Raw genomic sequence first — 21649 nt, 5'->3', positions numbered from 1 at the left:
AATTTGGGGAGATAGATGATGACATGAAAAGTGCAAGACACATCTGTCACTCATTAGCAAGTTACACTGAGCAGTTTAACTTGTTTAGAAACTTTTGGATGGGCTATTGAATTAAAATAATTTCAAATTTTAATTTTATAATTAGGTATTATACTGAGCTTCTGTGTGTACGCCACTAGTTAAGTAGAACATGCTGGTTGGAAGATCAGATTTCCATTTTATTGAGCTTTAAATCTTTAAGTAGTTTAAAGTGTCAGTTACTCAGTGGTGTCCAACTCTTTGTGACCCCATGGACTGTAGCCTGCCAGGCTCCTCTGTCCATGAAATTCTCCAGTCTAGAATATTGGAGTGGGTTGTCATTCCCTTCTCCACGGTTAAGTAGTATAACTGTGTTGCAGAGATTAAAATAATAAGAGGGGTCTGGTACCGGAGGTCCTAAATACACTTAAGTGATCTTATTGAAAATAAAAGGTGGTTAATAAGTGAAAGCAGGGTGACTCATTTTCTCTCTTGCGATATTTGTCCTTTTTTCTTTCCCTATTTTAGAGTGTTTCCTCCCCCATTTAATGATCCAGGCATGCTCTCAAAATCTCTTAAATTTTGCCTTCCTCTCCAAGACCTTGCTACCCGTTTTTGTCTCCTTTTTATTAGAGCATTCATGGAATTTATTAGTTTATTATTTTTCTCTCCCAGAGTTCCTTTCAGTCTTATTTGCACCAATAGCCTTTTAAGTTAGGAAAAATAGGTTACGTACCTGGTTAGTGTTGGATCTAGAAATTGAACACTGGTGATCTCATCCACAAGTCCAGCACTATATTGTACCTCCTTTGTGATGAAACTATATAACCATTCTTCAAGCTTAACTTCCTAGTTGTCATTGACTCTTTAGTTTGCAACTTCTATGTAATCATTTTCCAAAACGGGAGGGTCTGTTTCTTCAGTAAGAAATATTTTTTCTTTTTATAATACCTTTAATCTCAATATAGTTCAGGTCTGTATTGGCCTCCCATCCTAAGTGTTCTGTGCATTGTGGCCAGACATATTTTCATGACAGATAATTCTAATAGTGGTTTTCTTGTATAAAAGTCTTCATTGGCTTAATTTTTTACTGAAGCAAACACATCACAGATAGTAATTAAAGGCCCTTTTGATCTTTATTTGTATCTCTCACTGTACCTCTATATATGCACTGCAGAAAACTTGAGCTACTCATAGTTTCCCGTGTGTGTCTTCTGTTCTCCACCTCGAAAGCATCACATCCAGTCTCTCCATAAAAACTGGGTTCAGATGTCATTGCCTCAAGAAAACATGATGATTGACTTATTCTTCCTCTAATTTCTAGTTATTCTGCCATAGAGCTTTATCTGTACCTCCTCACTTTTTGCCTTGAATTATCTATGTCTCAACCTCCCTTAGTAGAATGCAGATGCAGCACTGTATCTGAATCTGTTACAACAGCTGTATTTAGACTTAAGGCTTTCCAGGTGATGCTAATGGTAAAGAGCCCACCTGCCAATGCAGGAAACATAAGAGACACGAGTTCAATCCCTGGGTCAGGAAGATCCCCTGGAGGGGAGGGCATGGCAGCCTACTCCAGTATTACTGCCTGGACAGAGGAGTCTGGCGGGCTGCAGTCTATAGGGTCGCAAAGATCGGACACGACTGAAGCAACTTAGCACATACGCACACATTTAGATTTATTTTAATGACTAGCATATTTTCTTTATTCTGTCAGTACTATATTTCTGTTCTTATTAATCTTGTAGTGAAATACTAGTTTCCCATTGGAATCCAATCCATCCTCTGGACTAACATTATTAACCATGATTTACCACAACTTTTAGAGCATAAGTTTCAGTTCAGTACAGTCGCTCAGTCGTGTCTGACTCTTAGTGATGTAATTATTTGGCAGATAACGCAGCAAACCTTTACCAGTTCAGTTGTTCCCTAAAGTTTTCCTCCATTGAGACTCAAATTTCTTGATTATGATTGTTGGGCATTTACAATCCCACACGTACTTTGTGTGGGAAATTTCTGTACAAGCAGACTGTGATATAAGGAGTAGATAAAAGAAAATCTCTTATCTGCTACATCCCTTCCTTCCAATTCTACACTTGTTGGTAACAATCAATTTCACTGGAAAAAACATTTTTCACAGCATCTGTGAAAGCAAAAGGATAATTACATCTACAAAATAAAATTATAACTTCATAAAGTTATATGAAGTCCATAAATAATACGTTCTGAGTCACATATTTATGATGCCTAGAAAATGGTAACCAAACATTTATGAACCATTATTTTTAAAATTAATGTTCATTATATAAAATACCTTAATAATTATTAAGAAGGAAAATGTCACGAAGATATAAAGTTCTTCGGGTAATTTGTAACAAAAGTATTTATCAGTACAAAGGTTTACTAAAAATTCAGTCATGAAATTTTCATTGTCATATATATGATAACATTTCATGAAAAATGAAGCCTTTCCTAGCTGTAACATTCTAATGAATGAATTTAAGTTCCCATTATGCCATATGTTATGTTCATGCAATAACTTTTAGGCAGTTTGAAGAGAACACATGAAGAAGAAGATGATTTTGGAAACATGCAAGTGGCAGCTGCACAGAATGGCTGATTCAAGAGCACCATTATAGAGGATGTGAATTTCTATTTGAGGAGAAAAATACTACAGACAGTAATAATGTAAAATGGTAAAAACCCAAGTAGTTTCTTTTCAATTATATGTTGCTTCCAGATGTGTTTCTCTGCGACTTGTTGAGCAACATTTTAAGCTGTTGGACTTCTGCAATAGATGGCACTGATGGTTTTACTCCTTTTTTCTTTTTTTAATTCTTTACAGTTCTATTATAAACCAAGAATTTTGGACTTGTAAAGAGGTATTATTGCAATAATGCACTTTTCATACTTGAAATTTATTTGTATGATATAAAGTTGTTACTTTAAACAAAATGCAAGTTAGGGGGGATTTGTTTATAAAATCTGGGTAATTTATAACAAAAGAATTTCCTAAAGTTTGCTAAAAATTCATTTTATGTTCTACATATTACATTTTTAAAATAATTTTACAGTTCAATTTTATGATGGAGCCTCTTACAGAAACATTAACAAATGTAGGAATCTGCCACATTTCCCTTTTAGTATAATTCAGTAGTTTAATTATCTTTTAATTTCTTAAACTTTTTGATCCCTTATTAATAATCTTTAAATCATGACATCAGCCAACTGTCCTTATTTTAACATGATCCAAGTATTGCTTCCTTTCCTGTTCCTTCCTAATTTTATTCTGTAGAAAGAAAAAGTTTAATGAACAAAGGAAAATGTTTGCTTTATAATACCAGATGTTCACAAATACAAGGAGAGTTTTAAACTTTCAAGTGACTTTCCTTTAGCGTTCTTAAAAGCCAAATGCTCTGTTTCTTCTTTTCAGAGTCGTGTAGCCCATTTTTTCTTCGTCCAAAATGGTTCTAAATATAATAAACCAATGTAGCACTATTTTTCCTAAACAAAGCCCAAAAAAGAAAAGTGCCTTGCCTCATTAGAAAAAAATAAATCCTCATGACCTCTAAATTAGTATGTAGAACAGTGAAAAGTTTTGAACATTTTTCTATAATTTTTTTAACCATAAATTAAACTGAAAGTCTTAAGGCTTGAAGAAACCTGAGTAAATTATTTGGAATATGGAACATTTACTCCTTCATTTTATGTTGTCTTAATGATTCTGTGAGATTGTTCTGGCTCAGACAGTAACTTTTCTTTGAGGATGCATTTTTTGTAGAAAAGTGATTGTGGAAGACTTCAGTGTATACAAATTAATTAGTGTTGTAATCAGTTCTTTACATTGAGTTAATCCAAATTTCCCCCATAATTTGCATTAGCAAAGTCACTTTATGGATCCTAGGTTCTCCATGTTTTTATTTATACATATAAAAATTGTTCTTAAAAAAACATTTTTGCTATTTTAAGTATGATGTTGGGAAGGAATATTTTAACTTTTTATAATCGATGATTTAGTGTAGCACAACTGAAACTCCTTTGTATCTCATTTTTCTCAGTCCTCTCTTGAGGTGCTTTACTGATGAGAGTGATTTCCATACCTTCTTTTGGTACCAAGAGGTACCACATAAGGTAACCTATTATACCAACTTAGCTACTTTGCTTTCCTCCCTAAGGTGAAATAATACAGTAAAAGTTTTTTTTATCCAGCATAGCAAGAGAGTGGAAGTGAATCAAAACTGCTTTGTTAATTAAGCATTAGGATTCTGTTGACCCAGGTGGTTTTCTTCTGATTTCCCTTCCCCTATTTTACCACCCTAAAAACAGCATATTGTCAATCCCTTGAGGTCTTGTATTCTGTTGTATGATTGGTGTGTTGTATCATAGGGTGTGGTGGTCTAGTATAGTCAAGATTTGCATTGAGTGTTCAGAAATTCCAGTTGGTAAAGTGCCAGATAACACAGCTTTACTGTATATAGATTACTACTGGGTAGGTCAGCAAAGACCTCTTTTGCAAACTAATAATCTATGATGCTCCTTCCACAAAAACTGCTTAAAAGAATCTTTATAATAGTCTATTTAGGTTTTAAAAATGAGGCAGTTAAGATTTTCTAAATTAATTTCTTAAATATACATATCCTCTCTAATAATCTGGCCAAGAATACAGGTTTGGTTATTGAATTATATTTGGTAATTTTCCGCTTTTTTTAATCACTGTAATTTTTATGTTGTCACTGAAGTGCCTGCCCAGCACTGAGACTCTCACAGACACTAGAAAAAGGGACTTCATCTTCTTGAGTACAAATTATTATGGACAAAAAGTTTATTTTTTCTTTCATATAAGAACACTGCAAGTTTGAGTATATTCTTCCATCCAGTGTTCAGCTGGTTCTTCTGGTAGCTCTTCCTATTCTTTTTATTTGGTTCTGTTTCTATAATTCCTCTGTTTCCTCTGATGTTTTGTGATAGCTAATTATGGTACATTTAACCAATCATGATTTATTTTCTAGAATATTTGAATAATATATGAGTGACTCAGCACCCAATTAAAAGCATTAAATATTAATCTGGGCACAGAATTTAAAATGATATCACATCAGAACATAGAACTGCTTTATTGTCCATTTTGAAAGTATGAAACTTAAATATTGAAAATATTCAACTAGAATGGCAGTATTCTCACATTGTAATTTCAGTCCATTGGTCTGTGTTACTTTCGTATCAGATGTATAAAGAGCAGTTACCTTTGTTTATTTGTATCTATTCTGTGGTGGAAGTGTTAAACCATGATAGCTTTTGCTACCAACTCTCAACCACTTAACTTTCAGAGCAGTATATTTGTTTTGGGAGGATTTTGTGCTTCATCTGAGTTTAGAAGTAATGTCAGAAAATGTTAAGCATGTCCTTTTAAAGAAAATATAAGGTTTCTAATTGTCTTATTACCATGGTAATTTAAGTGAATTTAGAAGTATTTAACTGCAATCTTGAATTATAAAGTTGGGATGCATAAATAGAGATATATATCAGAATCTCAACTTGATGTAAAGTAAATGAGCAGTTACCTGGCGGATTTCTTTTTTTTTCCAAATAACTGTTTAATCCATAATTCCATAACAGATTTAGCTTCACCTCAATATTTTTGTCCATTCATCAGTGCTCCAGTAAGAAAATGATAGGAAATAGCTGAAAATTACTAAAAGATTTTATTTTTTTTATTTATTAGAAAAATAAGTTCCTAGGGTCTTTGAATGCTGGATTTTTTTTGTCTTACCCATCCATGGCAGCTAAAAAAAAAAATCACTCAAAATATTCAGGTTTACATGTTAGCTCTCTCTCATAGGGAGTTGCCATACCTCACAGTTCAAAGTGTATTCTATAGATCAGTAACATTATACTGACATGTAATTGCAATTTACTATGCAGCAAAAATGATTCAAGAAGAAAAATAACCTACAGTGTCTATTTACCTTTGTATAGACAATTGCTTAAGTTACTCTGCTTTTAACATTTGTACTTGGATAAAATGCTTATTATGTATGTATAGGAATGTCACAGTGCAAGATGCTGCTAGCTCAGGCACAAAGTATTAAAATTATTTTGTGAAGATTGGTGGTTGTATTAAAACTGTTGTGCCATTATACCTCAAAAAAGATTGAAAAGTTCATTTATACTGCTTATGCCATAACCGCTTTACTTAGATTGTTGTCTTCTAGGTAAAAGTAACCTAGTTTTAATCCCGCACACAGATTAAATCTGAAGGACAAATGAACGTTGGATACTGAGAAGCACTTAAGGGTATTTTCTAAAACATTGTGATTACACACATAAAAATTATGGTCTGTACAGGGAAGTCCCAAGTTTAGGCTCAATATTTTTTAATGATTATTTGAACAAGTTTGGAGTTGAAAGTGAGGGAATTCGTGTCTGAAGGAAGAGGTAAGGCCATTTGTAGAACAGCTTCCAGCTCATTTTAAAAAATATTTCTTGCTTTTGGTTTTCCCCTTGTTAGCCTACCTACATAATATTCTTCATCAAATCTGAGATGTCATTATCAGCATCACTACACCATCTTTTTGATCCCGCTAAAAGGCAAAAATATTGCTGAATAAATCATGACAGGCCATTGATCATAAAATGCATCCAGATTTCCAAATGTTCCATGTAAAAAAAGATGTGCATTTTAGTCAGTAAAATACAAATATATAAAACACATGGAGCAAAATAAAAATCACAACTGCCACTTCATTATACCTTTTCAAAAGTGAAGAGTACTCAAAAATGTATTACTGAAATGTATCTATGCAATTTTTTTCATACTCAAGTTTACCCACAGGATGCCTTAGTAAAATCAAGCTTCTCTGGTTAACTAAAGCTAAATGCAGATCATCAGTTTCCTCAGTGACACAATTTTTATGTGTTATACCTTACCTACAACTTTTGTTTCCTGTGGGGGTAATTTAAGATAAGACTGTAAGAACATTATTTAAAGGGATTTATTGAAATAGCCACCTTATAGTTTTACTTCACATTGTTTAGTGGTAAGAAATGTAATAAAACATTTAATTTTGCCTTTTATTAGGGTTCCCCTCCTCCCCGGCCATGCAGGGATCTTGGTTCCCCAACCAGGGATCAAACCCATGCCCCCTGTACAGGAAGCAAGGAATCTCAACCACTGGACCACCAGAGAAGTTTCTATTAGGTTTATTTTTTAACATGGGTTTTTAATTACCAGGATATACCTAATAAAGCTACTGTTACCAAGGTTATAGTACTTTTTCTTAAAAAAGCAAATTTTAGTTTTGTTGCTTTCACTAGGGACACACCAATTCATCTGCCTAGGTCACCAGCAGGTAAGTAGCACACCCTCTGTTGGTGAAGAATTTCTATTATTTAGAAAGTTAACTAGCTTTACTGCATGGAGGGAAATCTGAAATCTAGTTGAAGCAGGTGTGGGTCAACAGGAAGAGAAACAGGTGGTTTTTACTTTCTATGCTCCTTTTACAAAGACTACACAAAATTAAAATTTTACTAATCCTGACTTGACCTAATAATTTCAATAGACAAGAAAAGCACAGAAAACATTAGGATTCTAACAAAATTATTCATATGAACAGGTTTAATGTAACATGGAATGCAGAAGATTAGAACCAGTAGTGAAGTATCTAATTCTTATTTCAACTTAAAAAAAAATTAAAATCAAAATAGGATAGTGACCAGAATAATAGTACCATTATAGTCACATTAAATAGAAAAGCTTCCATCAACATTTTAAGAATGTAATAAATGTAGTATGATATATTTTAAAATGTTCCACAACTTTGTAATCCATTTTTCATAAAAATGTTAGAAGATAGGCTTTGGACAGCCCATGGAAAGATGAGAAATAAGGTTAGAAATATATAATATACCAGGATTTACTCACTGTTAAAAAGTACCTTATATTTCTCTTAGATATTTAAACAAATGAATAATTATTATATTACTGTCACATTTTATAAGTTAATCTTCATTTCTACTTCTTTTAAAGGCTCACCAGGTTGTCTGCCAGTACAGTATTAGGATCAGCAAATGTTGGACTGTACTACATTTAGTTATATCTAACATCCAATTTCATGTAACATATGTGAAATGACACACCCTTAAGTGATACTTAGATATATTTCTTTGAAACAAAAATATTAATTTTATGAATGTGATAAGAAACAATCTTACTCACTGTATGCTTTTTTTCTTTTAATGAGCAGTACAGATAGCAGACACATAACTCCTTACTACCTATACTCTGACCACTAAGAAATGAAGCCAAACTTTAGAAAAATACAATGCAAGAAAAGATTTAAGTTAAAAATATACTCCTTTGGTTAAAAATCATCCCCTTAATAATTTCATTTGTAGTCTAAACTCAGCGTGTCCCACCAGCCCAAAGTAATCGTCTAAGGGTCATTATACTTGTATCACAATGTTTTTTCCAATCCAGTATTTATGGAGGTCACCTGGTCGCAGCAACAAAATATTTTAACTCAAGGAAGAGAGTATGGCCTTGCTGCATCAGCTCCTTTGATAGATGTCTTTCTTAAAAGATTTTAATTTAGAAACCTCCGACACATGTAGTTTTCTTCAGATACTGTATATCCAAATTTTTTATAGAAACCAACATTTTGTGGTAGACATTCCAGGGTAATCTTATAACAGTTCAGCTTCTTGCTTAGTAAAGTAAGGGTTGATAATAACCTGAAATTTTGAAAAGGGTTGGGGGGAGAGGCAGAGAGCATTTGTTAATAAAAAAGGATATTAACACTGTGAGTAACACTGTGAGTGAATATTTTACAAAACTTCAAGTTTATATTACAATTAGGTTTATCATGGCCTTTCCCACTATATTCATTTAAAATTCAAGTTACAAATATATAAAGCATTTAAATCACCCAAGTATTTTATTTTGTTCCAAATATACTTTATGTAGTAATCTCTAGTCTATTATTAAACAGAAAACTCACCCAAACCCTCTTTACAAGTAGATTTTAAAGTTAATGTTAACACCAAAGACTGGCAACCTTTTAAAAAATATGGCCAAAATTAGTCTTTGTATCTAAATTCTATTCAAACTATTTAGTCGATGTTGAATAGTCAAAACTATTCAGTCAACATTCCCACATAAAGTGGGTAAATAATTGCTTTGTTCTTTATCCTTTTTAAAGCTACCTAAATATCTGTGCATCACCAACTCGATGGACATGAGTTTGAGTGAACTCCGGGAGTTGGTGATGGACAGGGAGGCCTGGCGTGCTGTGATTCATGGGGTCGCAAAGAGCTGGACACAACTGAGCGACTGGACTGAACTGAAATATCTGTGAAAGAATGTATAAGGTTACCTATGGATTTAGTCTAATTAATATGAAGTGGAAACAAAAACATATACATCCTTATAAATCCTTAAAGAATCCAAACCAAGTATAAAAATGTGATTCTAACTGCCTTAAGGAGAGAAAACTAGGAATTTCTCATGTTGCCCAGATAGAAAAGAACCTCATCATTCTGAAGACGGAAACTCTTGCTTGAAGTTACACAATTATAAAAGATATGGCTAAGTGATGTGCACTAGAAATATTAGAAATTGGTCTGTTTTGTTCAAATACTTATTCAAATACTTTGAATAGTATCTAGCACATGTGCTTAATATTTACTGAGTGAATTCCTTAAAACTCAGAAAATATTAAAAAGCAAATTCTAACCTAAGAAACTGTATAGAGGATTATACAGTGAAGGCCGGTTCAGTATATGGTTCTAAAAGTCATATGATTAAGAATATGTCCTTTGTTTTTAAATATGATAGACAAATTACTTGACTCACCAAAAGTTTCTTCTTCCTAGTAATATGAAAAAGTACTACTATTAAAAAAGTTAGTAACTTTAAGGTGTTGGCTGTTTAAACAGTGCAGTTCCAATTTCCAAACTTTATCATAACAATTATATATAAAAATACTTTTCGTTAAATTCAGTCTTAAGCTATAGAGTGAGAATGGGTTCATACCTCAAACAGGAAAACATTTTAAACAAGTATCTTGGCAAGAAAATGTAAACTGAAACACGGGGAGTAGCTACTTTATCCAGGGTTACCTTGTTTCTGCCTACTTACAATTTGCCAAGCTGCTTTCCTCTGCATTCATCACTAACAACAACATCTTCTACTCGTCCTCTCTGAAAATATTTACAATAATAAATAAGCATGTAGGTTTTGTTTTTAGTTAAATCAACAAATGATGGTAAGACTTCATTGATAAATAAATGTTTTATAAACCTCAACTTCAAAAATTGCTATTTTTTTTTAACTTATAGAGGAAATAATACAGTGAATCAATTTGTGGCCTAATTCGTCTATATCCTGAACCATCTTGTTTTAAAACAAATAGAATTCACATCACCAAAATGTAATCTTGTTATTAAGGTACTACATCCATTACCCTATTCCAGCTTAAAAGCAATTTATTTCATGTGAATCATGAGGAGTGAAGGGACTCTACAGGCATTAGAAGGGTCATGATTAGAACATATTATTCTGAACCCTTTACCACTGGGAAACTGATGGGAATTTGTGTTAATGTAGTACACTCCAAGTATCACTTTTGAAAAAAATTAGCATTAGTGATTCCAAACATTACTGCTAAATTCCACAATGCTGACTTGATTTCTCTACGTCTATACCAATTCTAACACCTTACAGAACAATTTTTAGCAAACATTCATATTAATAACATTTTCTGTCTCGGGAAAATGACTAAGTGATTCCAGGCAATATTTTGCTCTCTCATTTTGCAGTAAAAAGCAGTGGGAAAACAGACTTGTCTGATGGAAACTCGAAGTTGATATCCATTTTACTCATAAGCATTAATGTGAACACATACCTTAGCACAGGAATGGATGAATTTATGTTCTATTATCAGAGTTGCTGTAGCAACTATCTGGCCTAACGTTACATCTTCCACAACTGTAACATAGTAATCCCCAGATTTCTTCATGTGCTCAAAAGATTCTGTGGAAATTGGAAAAGAGTGTTATATAGACATTAAACTTAAGTGCCCCCCCAAAAATACTAGAATTAGCCGAAATAATTTTATGAATATTTAAAGCTATTTTACCTCACTAATTTACAACTTTGTGTCTAGAGAAAATGTCTGTTATTAAGCATGACCATGTATTTGAAACATCAGCAGTCAGTACTGACTAGAACATAGTCCATACATTTAAAAGATCTGCTAGCGGAATAAAGACTAATGTAGCTATTTTATAATCTGACAAAGTAGTTTTCAATTTTCCTCTTGTGATCCCAAGTGTTTCATGATTACATGACCTGTTTTAGAAATAGAATCATCTTTTTTGTTTGCTTTGAAAGCACCCTGTGAAATAGATAAATAAGTCTCCATTTCCCAGTAATTTTCCCAAAGCCGCATAGCAAATAGGAAGAAAAATGAAATAAATACCTTCCCCTCAAACTGACTGATATTGATGAAATAACATGATTTCTCGTCTAATATTCCCGCAAAGAAGAATTTAGGAATAAAAACTGAGCCCGAGTATTAAAATACTGTTTATTTCCACAGTTGTATTCTAGTAATGGGTTTGAAATGGGAAGAAATAGATTCAAAGAAGGAAAACAGAATCAGAAAATAATAACCTTCATTTCAAGAGGGTCATATAGAGTACAAAATAAAATTACCTATTGAAGAAAATGAAGAACATAGGAAGACAGTGTTAAGAGTACCGATGGAGTCAGGAAGGTTGTGGTTTTTTCCTTACCGACAACTACCTCTGATTTTGGGTAAGTCAATTGACCCCTCTGGATTTCTATCTTCACATATTTTTATTACATTTTTTGACGATGGAATTTCTGTGAAATAACCTAACTACATGAAAGGGAAATACTATAATAAAAATCTTTAAAACTGCCACCCAGGTTCTATGCTATAGTAATTATCTCAAAATAGCCAGGTATTTTGCAAAGCATGGTAGTAGTTACTTTTGGATTCTAGAATAGATTGGCCACATTAAACACTTAAATAAAAGCTAATTTGTTATTTGAATACTTTCCAGCTATTTGAACAAAAATACAAGTAGACACTGAACAGAGCTTCAAACAAAAATAAAATCTTGTTTTCGCTTCTTTTTCTTCAGGAAAAAGAGGCTGTAGGACTTACTCATAAATTGTTCTGGGTTGACAACTCCAGTCTCTGTCAGCTGACCTAGTACCTTAAAAAAACCTAGTTTTGAAAAACAGATTTCAAGTCATGAGAAGAGCAAATATATATTAAAAGAAGCAATGTGTCAAGCTGCTGGGCATTATTTTTTCAAAACTTTCTGTAATGAACCATTCTTAAATTATTTTAAAAGATTAAACAAACCCATTCTTTCTATATAATCAATATGTAAAACAATAATAGGTTTTACCAATGTTTTTGCCTGCATAACATTTTTGGAATAGTGCTGACCTTATAGAGAAGGCAGTGGCAACCCACTCCAGTACTCTTACCTGGAAAATCCCATGGACGGAGGAGCCTGGTAGGCTGCAGTCCATGGGGTCGCTAAGAGTCGGACACAACTGAACCGACTTGGCAGCAGCAGCAGCTGACCTTAAGACTCAGTATTATAGAACCAGCATATACAGTTTTAAATGTAATTTGCAGTAGATTCAATGTAAGGGATGTCAAATTTTCCCAAATACGTGCTTTGGTTTTACTTAAAAATGCAAGATTCTCATTATGACCAAATATGATATTATTTGTAAAATATAACATTGTTGAGACGATAGTGTTTTTAAAGATTCCTGATTAATGTTATGTTAATATGAACAGCATAGAACTTTGGGAATCTTAATTTATATACTGAAGAACTGATTTGACCAAAATAAGATTTCCTGTCAAAAAAGGAAACTGTAAAAAGTTGATTTTTGATTACTGAAATTTAAGGATATTATTTTGGAGAATTTAGATATTAGAAAAAGGAATACATGTAGACAAAACCTATTGCAACTATCCGCGGCAAATTATCTTCATTCTCATTCTCCATCCAGTTTCTTAGAGAAGATTCTTACTTTTGTGTCATTATTCAAGGTAATTTCCCCCTTTTGGGTGCTTAATTAGGAAGGAGCACTGTTGTATATAAGTCATTTGAAATGGTGTAATACAGTACTGTTGTACAGTAATATCTGGTCTATACACATTGTAATTAAGTTCTCAGTCACTTGAAAATTTAAGCACAAAAAAAAACATGAAAGTCAAATATTTTTAAAAATTATCAGCATCATCATGTATGTGGAAAAAACAGTACGCTAACTATAAATCTAACTAGCATTTGTAAACTGAGCCCATACCTCTGTTTAAATCAGCAGTACAAAGAGGCCTCAAAACCAAACCTTCTCCAGGATGTGTTGGGGAAATGGCTGGAGAAAATGTAGCTGTATTCTGACTCCAGTCCACTTCTTTAAGTAGACTTGGGTCAAACATAGGAGTTTCATCAGGTTTCATCTTTGCAGTAAGATCTAAAATAAAATTTTAAATGTTAAGGCATTTTATTTAATCTATAATTTTTGATTGGCAAGATCGTCAATTTTTTAATAAAAATAAACAGCACTTAGAAAACTCTTTAACAGGTATGCAAGATACTTATTTTAGTCTATCCTGAATGTAACATCAAATGCCACAGCTAGAGCTATATAGAAAACTCAGAAATTGTATCATATAGTAAATGAATGACTAAATTTAGAAGTTTACACTTTTAAACTCCATTTTTCTAACAGGACTTTTAAAACATTTTTTCCTATGGGCCAGTGCTACTAGCGTAGCATTTTGAATAGCTGACTTTTAAATGACTTTTTTTTTTTAAACATTATTGGATTAAGGAATAATTTGTTGCTTTTATCTGATACTAAGGAAGACTACTGGGCATGTAACTTAAAAATATGAACCATGAACAGAAGATTCTCTGCACTCACTGGAACATTTGGTCTCAGCTATGATAAATTCACACTAAGTATCTATTGGATTTTGTTTTCATAGCAGGTTTTCTAAAAATCTAGAAGTTGCTCAGCTGCATCTAGGCAGCTCTTTGAGAATAGCCTGTTGTTTTTCATGCTATTGAAAAATGATCAATTACGGCATTTTTCTCTCTTTTTTGAACATTCAGAAATGGTCAGGTTCTTATTAGGTGTAGTCTTAATAAAACTAAAACTAAATGAAAGCTATAATGCTAGAATGAAAAACATGAAGCATAGAAATGGGTGGGCACACTTCTGTAGAAGAGAGTTGCTGGAGGAAATGGTCTTCCAATTACTAGGAGACTGTATGGTAACACTAAACTCATTTCTAACACCACACCCAGTTAAAGAAACCAGAGTTGATCCTTGAACAGCACAGGTTTAGGGTGCCAATCCTCCACGCTGTCAAAAATACACAGCAGAAAATTTGCATATAACTTGTACTCCACCCTCCATATCTCTGGTTCTGTAATGGGGGATTCAGCCTACTTTGAAATGTGTAGTACTGTAATACCGAAAAAACTCTGTGGGTAAGTGGATCCTTAGAGTTCAAATCCATCTTATTAAGGGTCAACTGTATTCTATTTGATACCTGCCTCTAGTTCTTTGACACAATTTAAAGACAAATCTATCTATGTATATGCATAATGTACTACCATAAAACAAGAAAGCAATACAGGAAACAATGAAAGTCCACTTAATAACAGAATAACTTCCCCCAGTAACCCAACTTCCAGATGTTCTCTATTTCATAAATCACAGTATGTCTGAGGGCAACTATTTTTATCTTTTCCATAAAGGTAGATTACATTGCATAACCCGATCTAACTATATAGGGAATACTGCAATCTAGCAGAGGCTTTGGGAAGGTAGTGTGGTGTAATAATAGAAGTTATTATTTGTTCAGCACTTATTACGTACCAGGCATTGTTCAAAGAACTTTAGACATTACTGACTCACTGTAACAATCCTAGAGTACAGATGATAATTATCTCCATGTTAACAGATGAGGAAATGCAGGTGTAGACAAGTAACTTGCCCAAGGTCACAAAATTATAATAGCAAAGCCGAGATTGAAACCTAGACAAGGAACGACCACAAGCTCTAGAGTCAGACCTGATATTTAGATGTCAACTGTCTGATCATAGCTATGTAAATTAAACAAACTGTTTCTCCATTTGTAAAATGGAGATGAAACTTGAAGAAATGGCTTAGTGTATATAAACACCTAACAGTGCCTTGCACATTATACATGCTCAACAAGATATAATTTAGCTACTAACTTAAAATTTATTTTTTATATGTTCATGTTAACTTTTCTAACTTTTTATATATTTGTGTTTTTTCACTTTTAAATTAATTCATGAGTCACACTGCAGGGGTACAGCAGCTACAAAAAGGTTATGCATATGTTAAACTGAAAACATTCTTGGAAAGGAAGAAAAAACTTGCTCTAAACACTACGCTTGGACCTAAGAACAGCAAGGAAAGGAAATTGTGATGATTAAAGCAATCATTCATAAAATTTAACCAGCTTCTGGTTTATTTGGAGACTTCCTCGGTGGCTCAGCAGTAAAGAATCCACCTGCAAAGCAGGAGATGCAGGAGACTTGGGTTTGATCCCTGGGTCAGAAATAAACTCTGAAGGGGGCATGGCAACCCACTCCAGTATTCTTGCCAGGAAAATCCCATGGACTGTAGTTAGACATGACTGAAGTGACTGAGCACACACCCATGGTTCATTTGAAACAGGTTTTTTTAATAAGTAATTTTAGTGCATGCACTTTAGTATATGTCCCTGATAATTGGGCCCCTGAAGCTTTTGAGTAATCTGAGAGAAGGGGCTTCCCTGATAACTCAGTTGGTAAAGAAGCCACCTGCAATGCAGGCAACCCCAGTTCAATTCCTGGGTTGGGAAGATCCTCTGGAGAAGGGATGGGCTACCCACTACAGTATTCTTGGGCTTCCCTTGTGGCTCAGCTGGTAAAGAATCTGCCTGCAATGTGGGAGACCTGGGGTCGATCCCTGGGTTGGGAATACCCCCTGGAGAAAGGAACAGTACTCTGGTCTGGGGAAACAGTCCATGGGGTACCAAAGAGTTGGACATGACTGAGCCACTTTCACTTTCATTTGGGCTTCCCCTGTGGCTCAGTTGGTAAAGAATCACCCTGCAATGTGGGAGACCAGGGTTCGATCCCTGGGTCAGGAAGATCCTATGAAGAAGGGAATGGCAATCCACTCCAGTATTCTTGCCTGGAGAATCCCATGGACAGAGGAGCCTGGCGGGCTACAGTCCATGGGTTGCAGGGTCGTACATGACAGAGTGACTGACACACACACAAAATTTAGTCAAAGCAGCACTCATAACCTATATTTGGAAAATAAGAATTTCAGGCTAGTTAAAATACTTAAAGCATTCTGGATAGAAATAAGAACCCATATTCTTATTGCAATCAAAAATTAATATCAATGTTTATATGAGCTATTTTACAAAACAGAGCCATACTTAAGGTTACCTTCTTTTATTTTACTATGTCCCCATGTAGTAAAATGCTGTTGGTGTCCAATTAATATATTGAGCAAGTTACAGTAACATGTTATTTGATACTAAATTTCAAAAGATTTTAGAAAACAGCAAAATTGTTAAGTTTATCTGGTTTGCAAAAGATAATTTTCAGCATCTTAAAGTGCCCCCAGGTACCACATTAGGAATTTGAAGCCGAATTCCATCATTTCACTGGAGCCTTATTTGGGGTTTTGGGGTTTTTGGGCCAGGGGTGGGGGTGAGGGGTGTGCTGCTTGTGGGATCTTAGCTCTCCAACCAGGGATCGAACCCAGGTCTATGGCAATGAAAGCACCAAGTTTTAACTGCTGGACTGCCAGGGAATTCCCTCATTGGGGTCTTTGAAGATTTTAGATTAATTTTTAAAACTGAACCCTAACCGTTAAGAATTTCTCAAAAACCTTTTCTGAGGTAAACATGCATTTAAAGGCCCATAATGCCTAAGCTAGGCGTGCTGTGATTCATGGGGTCGCAAAGAGTCGGCCACGACTGAGCGACTGAACTGAAGCACAATAAATGGCTAGTGAATGAATGGTGTAAGACTTATCTGAAGGTCATTCAGAAAAGCCAGAAGAAAAGATTTCCAAACTACCACAACTGATACCACAAAAACCATACAGCAAATTCATTTTTACTAAGATCACGACAGTTGGTTGACCGTTCTTTGGACACAATTGAACAGGTTTCTCACCATCTTTACTGAGCTATACACAAGGGGATGAGCTGCTGCTAGGAACAAACAACTGAGCAACAAGTAATAGCTATAGGAATGCAGGTTTCAGAAGTTGATACAGAAATTTAAAAAACAATCTAAGGTCAAATCTAAACTTGCCTTTATATCTCATGAGCTCTTGGAGCATTACTGTATTAGCTTTGCTGCTGCTAAGTCACTTCAGTCGTGTCCGACTCTGTGTGACCCCATAGATGGAAGCCCACCAGGCTCCCCCGTCCCTGGGATTCTCCAGGCAAGAACACGGGAGTGGGTTGCCATTTCCCTCTCCAATGTGTGAAAGTGAAAAGTGAAAGTGAAGTCGCTCAGTCGTGTCCAACCCTTAGCGACCCCACGGACTGCAGCCTACCAGGCTGCTCCATCCATGGGATTTTCCAGGCAAGAGTACTGGAGTGGCTTGCCATTGCCTTCTCCGGTATTAACTTTAGTACACGGTTAAAGCAGGAAGGGGGACCTTGTGCTGTTTGAGACTTTGGGGTTTGTCTACATACATTTCATAACAATTTCAATAATAATTTGAATTTTGTTTGAGCCTAAGAACACTTCCGGAGAAGGCAATGGCAAGCCACTCCAGTACTCTTGCCTAGAAAATCCCATGGATGGAGCAGCCTGGTAGGCTGCAGTCCATGGGGTCGCTAAGGGTTGGACCCGACTGAGCGACTTCACTTTCACTTTTCACTTTCACACATTGGAGAAGGAAATGGCAACCCACTCCAGTGTTCTTGCCTGGAGAATCCCAGGGACGGGGGAGCCTGGTGGGCTTCCATCTATGGGGTCACACAGAGTCGGACACGACTGAAGTGACTTAGCAGCAGCAGCAGCAGCAAGAACACTTCATTCACTGATGATTTTAATAGGCCTGGCTATATTAAATTGTAAAATTACACTTCAGTTGAGAATTTAAAATTTTCTTTTTAGTTTATTTGATCCCTATAATTGAAGCATTATTCCCAGTCTGTCCGTGAGCACGCTAGAGCACGTGGAGCTTTCGGGACTTGACCTCAAGGTAATAGCCAGTGAGTGAATCTTAAATTCTCCGATGTCTTTCTTGCCCTACGGTACCATACTCAATCTTTATATCATCGTGCCAGACTGGGAGCGCTCTTCCCTATTCTAAAAATGTCAGTGAATCCTGAATCGTGAAACTGACCTAAATGACTTCCTGAGATCCATTCTAGGATTCATTCGCGAGTGCATATCCTAACAAAACTAGCAGCGTTTCAGTTTTGTATGGCATTTTAAGAGTTCGATTTATATAAATGTTAGCTCCTGTAAGAGAAGTCACAATACTTAGTGTCTCTAGAGGGTAGAAACCCCTGGAAGAGACAAAGGATGTCCGTCTTTCCCACAGTGAAACCCCAACTTAATCAGTGCAGGAGGTGATCTTCGGAGCAGAATCAGGTCCTCAAGTGACTCCTGACCGCCGTGGGGTGCTCCTCCGAAGGGAACGGGGGAACAGGGAGGCCAACGGCGTTGGAACCCATTAAAACCGAAGGCGGCAGAGACTGAACAGCTGTCTCAATCCCCCACGTTAAAGCTGCCCAACGAAGAGTCAATTTCACCCTAGTCTCTGATCCCGCCTTGCTAAGGCCACCTACTGCATGGCTGGACCACTGGCCACCATCCCTAACCTCTGCTCCAGGCGTGCGTTCGCTCAACTTGCTCCAAACTGCCCTCTACGCCATGTGCACCCAGTTGGCGAAGATAAATGCCTGAATCCCCGAACGGAATCTGCCCCCGCCCCTCCCCGGGCCTAGCTCGCCTCGCCCGGGGGTAGCAGTCACACCTGTTTGATAAACCTGAAGGCAGGCCCAACCCCGCACTCAGGGCATCCGGTCCGGACCCCATCTCTCCCCCCGACCCCCGAGACCCTCTCACCCGTAGAGGTCACCAGTCTGCGCTCCTCTCCAGGCTCGACGGATTCTCACCCACCCGGGTACACTGCACTGGATCCGGATCCGGCTTGAGCCAGCCCCACCTCTTCCCGCCTCCCGCGCTACAGCCCGCTGCACCTCGGCCCCTGCGCTCGCAGCCGCCAAGACGTGGCAGCACCGACGCCTCCAGCCCGCCCCGGCCCGCTTACGCAGGGCCGCGAGCAGGGCAGGGGGAGGTGGCTGCGGAGGGGGCGGGGGCGAGACCCGGGGGGCGGGGCGGAGTGGAGGCGGGACCTGCTGCTGACGTCAGCGCGTGGGGCGGGGCCAGGGTGCGGTGGAGATTTCTCCGGGACTCCACCCGGCCGGCGCGCCTCATCTCTGCCCGCACACACTCTCTCATCAGGCTCCCACTACGGCCTCGGTGTCTCGGTTTAACTGGAAAATAATCTTGCCTCGGAATCAGCTAAGCCCTGTAAGTGGTGACTAGGGTGTGTATCTTTGATCCGGAGACCACAGTCTCAGCGCCTTGCCCTCTTGTTTGCCCCTTGTTGCACCTTTCCTTCAGAATCAATTCATTCATTGATTAGGACTTCGGGTACTCACTGGAGGCTCGAAGCTCCTCATCCCGTTTTCTGAGTCACAGATCCTGCCTCTGTGAGGTGGAGCCCCTGCATTCTACTCTAAGACTACGTTTTATTTCCCGCTCAAACCCTTTTTGGATGAACACGGCGGTTAGGACAGTGACTCAGCTGCAGCGACTTTGCCTCCCAGAAGGAAGCTGACAATGGGTGGTCATTTTCAACCTTGAATCTGGGAGAGAAGTGTTACTGGCGTCTCACATGATAATAGAGAGTGATGCGGGTAGAAGTCAGGGACGCGGCTAAATGTTTTACGGTATACAGAACAGTTCACCACAACAAACTGACCTGGCCTGAATGTCAGTATTGCTAAAGTTGAGAAACCCTGGATTAGGATAAGAAAACTGAATTCTCTGACCTCCCACCTCCCAAGCGTCTTACCTAACTAGCAGGTGTCCTCATTTCACAGATTGGGAAACAAGTTCAGAGATGTTAACTACTTTACAAAACCAAAGTTATATAGCCAGTAGGTCTTCTTCCTTGTCTTGTACCATAAATTTCAATTTATTGACTTTGTTCTTACTACTGTTCAAAGGATTAACATTTTCTGCTTATTTGTGAGACTTAAATTTCAGATAACTCTTTCTGATTGATGTATTCTCAAACCTTCAAATATCTCTATCCATCCTTGTTTTTACCTTCATGTATGCAAAACAATTAAGATATAAACAAAATCTTAAGGGGGCTTCCTAGGTGGCACTTGTTCAATCACTCAGTCATGTCCGACTCCTTGAGACCCCACGCAGCACGCCAGGATTCCGTGTCCTTCACCATCTCCCAGAGCTTGCGCAAACTTATGCCCATTGTGTTGCTGATGCCATCCAACCATCTCGTCCTCGGTCATCCCCATCTCCTGCCTTCAATCTTTCCCAGAAATCAGGGTCTTTTCCAATGCGTCGGCTCTTCCCATCATGTGGCCAAAGTATTGGAGCTTCAGCTTCAACATCAGTCCTTCCAATGAATATTCACGACTGATTTCCGTTAGGATTGACTGGTTTGATACCCTTGCAGTCCAAGGGATTCTCAAGAGTCTTCTCCAGCACCGCAGTTCAAAAGCATCAAATCTTCAGTGCTCAGCCTTCTTAATGGTCCAACTCTTACATCCATACATGACTACTGGAAAAACCATAGTTTTGAATATATGGACCTTTATCGGCACAGTAATGTCTTTGCTTTTTAATACAGTCTAAGTTTGTCATAGCTTTTCTTCCAAGGAGCCAGCATCTTTTATTTTCATGGCTGCAGTTACCATCTGCAGTGATTTTGAGCCCAAGAAAATAAAGTCTCTCACTGTTTCCATTGTTTCCCCATCTATTTGCCATGAAGTGATGAGACCGGATACCATGATCTTTGTTTTTTGAATGTTGAGTTTTAAGCCATCTTTTTCACTCTCCTCTTTCACTTTCATCAAGAGGCTCTTTAGTTCCTCTTCGCTTTCTGCCATAAGGGTGGTGTCATCTGCATATCTGAGGTTACTGATATTTCTTCCGGCAATCTTGATTCCAGCTTGTGCTTCATCCAGCCCAGCGTTTCTCATGATGTACTCTGCATATAAGTTAAATAAGCAAGGTGACAATATACAGCCTTGACGTATTCCTTTCTCAATTTTGAACCAGTCCATTGTTCCATGTCTGGTTCTAACTGTTGCTTCTTGACATGCATACAGGTTTCTCAGGAGGCAGATAAGTTGGTCTGGTATTCCCATCTCTTTCAGAATTTTCCACATTTCCTATGTTGTGTGTGTGTGTGTGTTTGCTAAGTCGTGTTAGGTAGGTAGAATAGGGAAAAGGAGTCCAAAAT

At 37.0% G+C, this 21649-nt stretch overlaps 2 protein-coding genes across 3 annotated transcripts in view; one reads left to right on the top strand and one right to left on the bottom strand.

Annotated features, from left to right (window-relative positions):
- The window catches only part of STYX (serine/threonine/tyrosine interacting protein), a 55126-nt gene extending 48034 nt beyond the window's left edge, over positions 1-7092 (top strand). For both annotated transcript variants that reach the window (XM_088839907.1, XM_055435488.2), the window contains one exon: positions 2565-7092. In XM_088839907.1, coding sequence (XP_088696033.1) covers positions 2565-2638 — 74 coding nt within the window. In that variant the 3' untranslated portion in view covers positions 2639-7092. The remainder of the gene's footprint in view (positions 1-2564) is intronic.
- Positions 7093-8237: 1145 nt separating this feature from the next.
- GNPNAT1 (glucosamine-phosphate N-acetyltransferase 1) lies at positions 8238-19419 on the bottom strand. The gene is made up of 6 exons (XM_055435491.2): positions 19216-19419; positions 13382-13549; positions 12210-12272; positions 10920-11047; positions 10154-10215; positions 8238-8748 (listed from the first exon to the last, which is right to left on the bottom strand). The coding sequence occupies exons 2-6, from the start codon at positions 13533-13535 to the stop codon at positions 8601-8603; spliced, it is 555 nt and encodes a 184-aa protein (XP_055291466.1). The 5' UTR covers positions 13536-13549; positions 19216-19419; the 3' UTR covers positions 8238-8600.
- Positions 19420-21649: the final 2230 nt, after the last annotated feature.

Source organism: Moschus berezovskii, chromosome 9 (assembly GCF_049115385.1).
Source record: "Moschus berezovskii isolate FMDL1 chromosome 9, NW_MosBer_1.0, whole genome shotgun sequence".
NCBI classification, from domain to species: Eukaryota; Metazoa; Chordata; class Mammalia; order Artiodactyla; family Moschidae; genus Moschus; species Moschus berezovskii.
The sequence above is the reverse complement of the archived record's forward strand: the minus strand, read 5'-3'. Positions and strand labels throughout refer to the sequence as shown.

Excerpts from the sequence above, each read along its gene's own strand:
- GNPNAT1 (XM_055435491.2), bottom strand. The coding sequence starts at position 13,535 with ATGAAACCTGATGAAACTCCTATGTTTGACCCAAGTCTACTTAAAGAA. Across the intron at positions 11,048-12,209 it reads CAACCCAGAACAATTTATGA|AATCTTTTGAGCACATGAAG; the intron begins GTAAGTCCTACA and ends CAATTTCCACAG. Across the intron at positions 10,216-10,919 it reads TCATCCATTCCTGTGCTAAG|AGAGGACGAGTAGAAGATGT; the intron begins GTATGTGTTCAC and ends AAATATTTTCAG.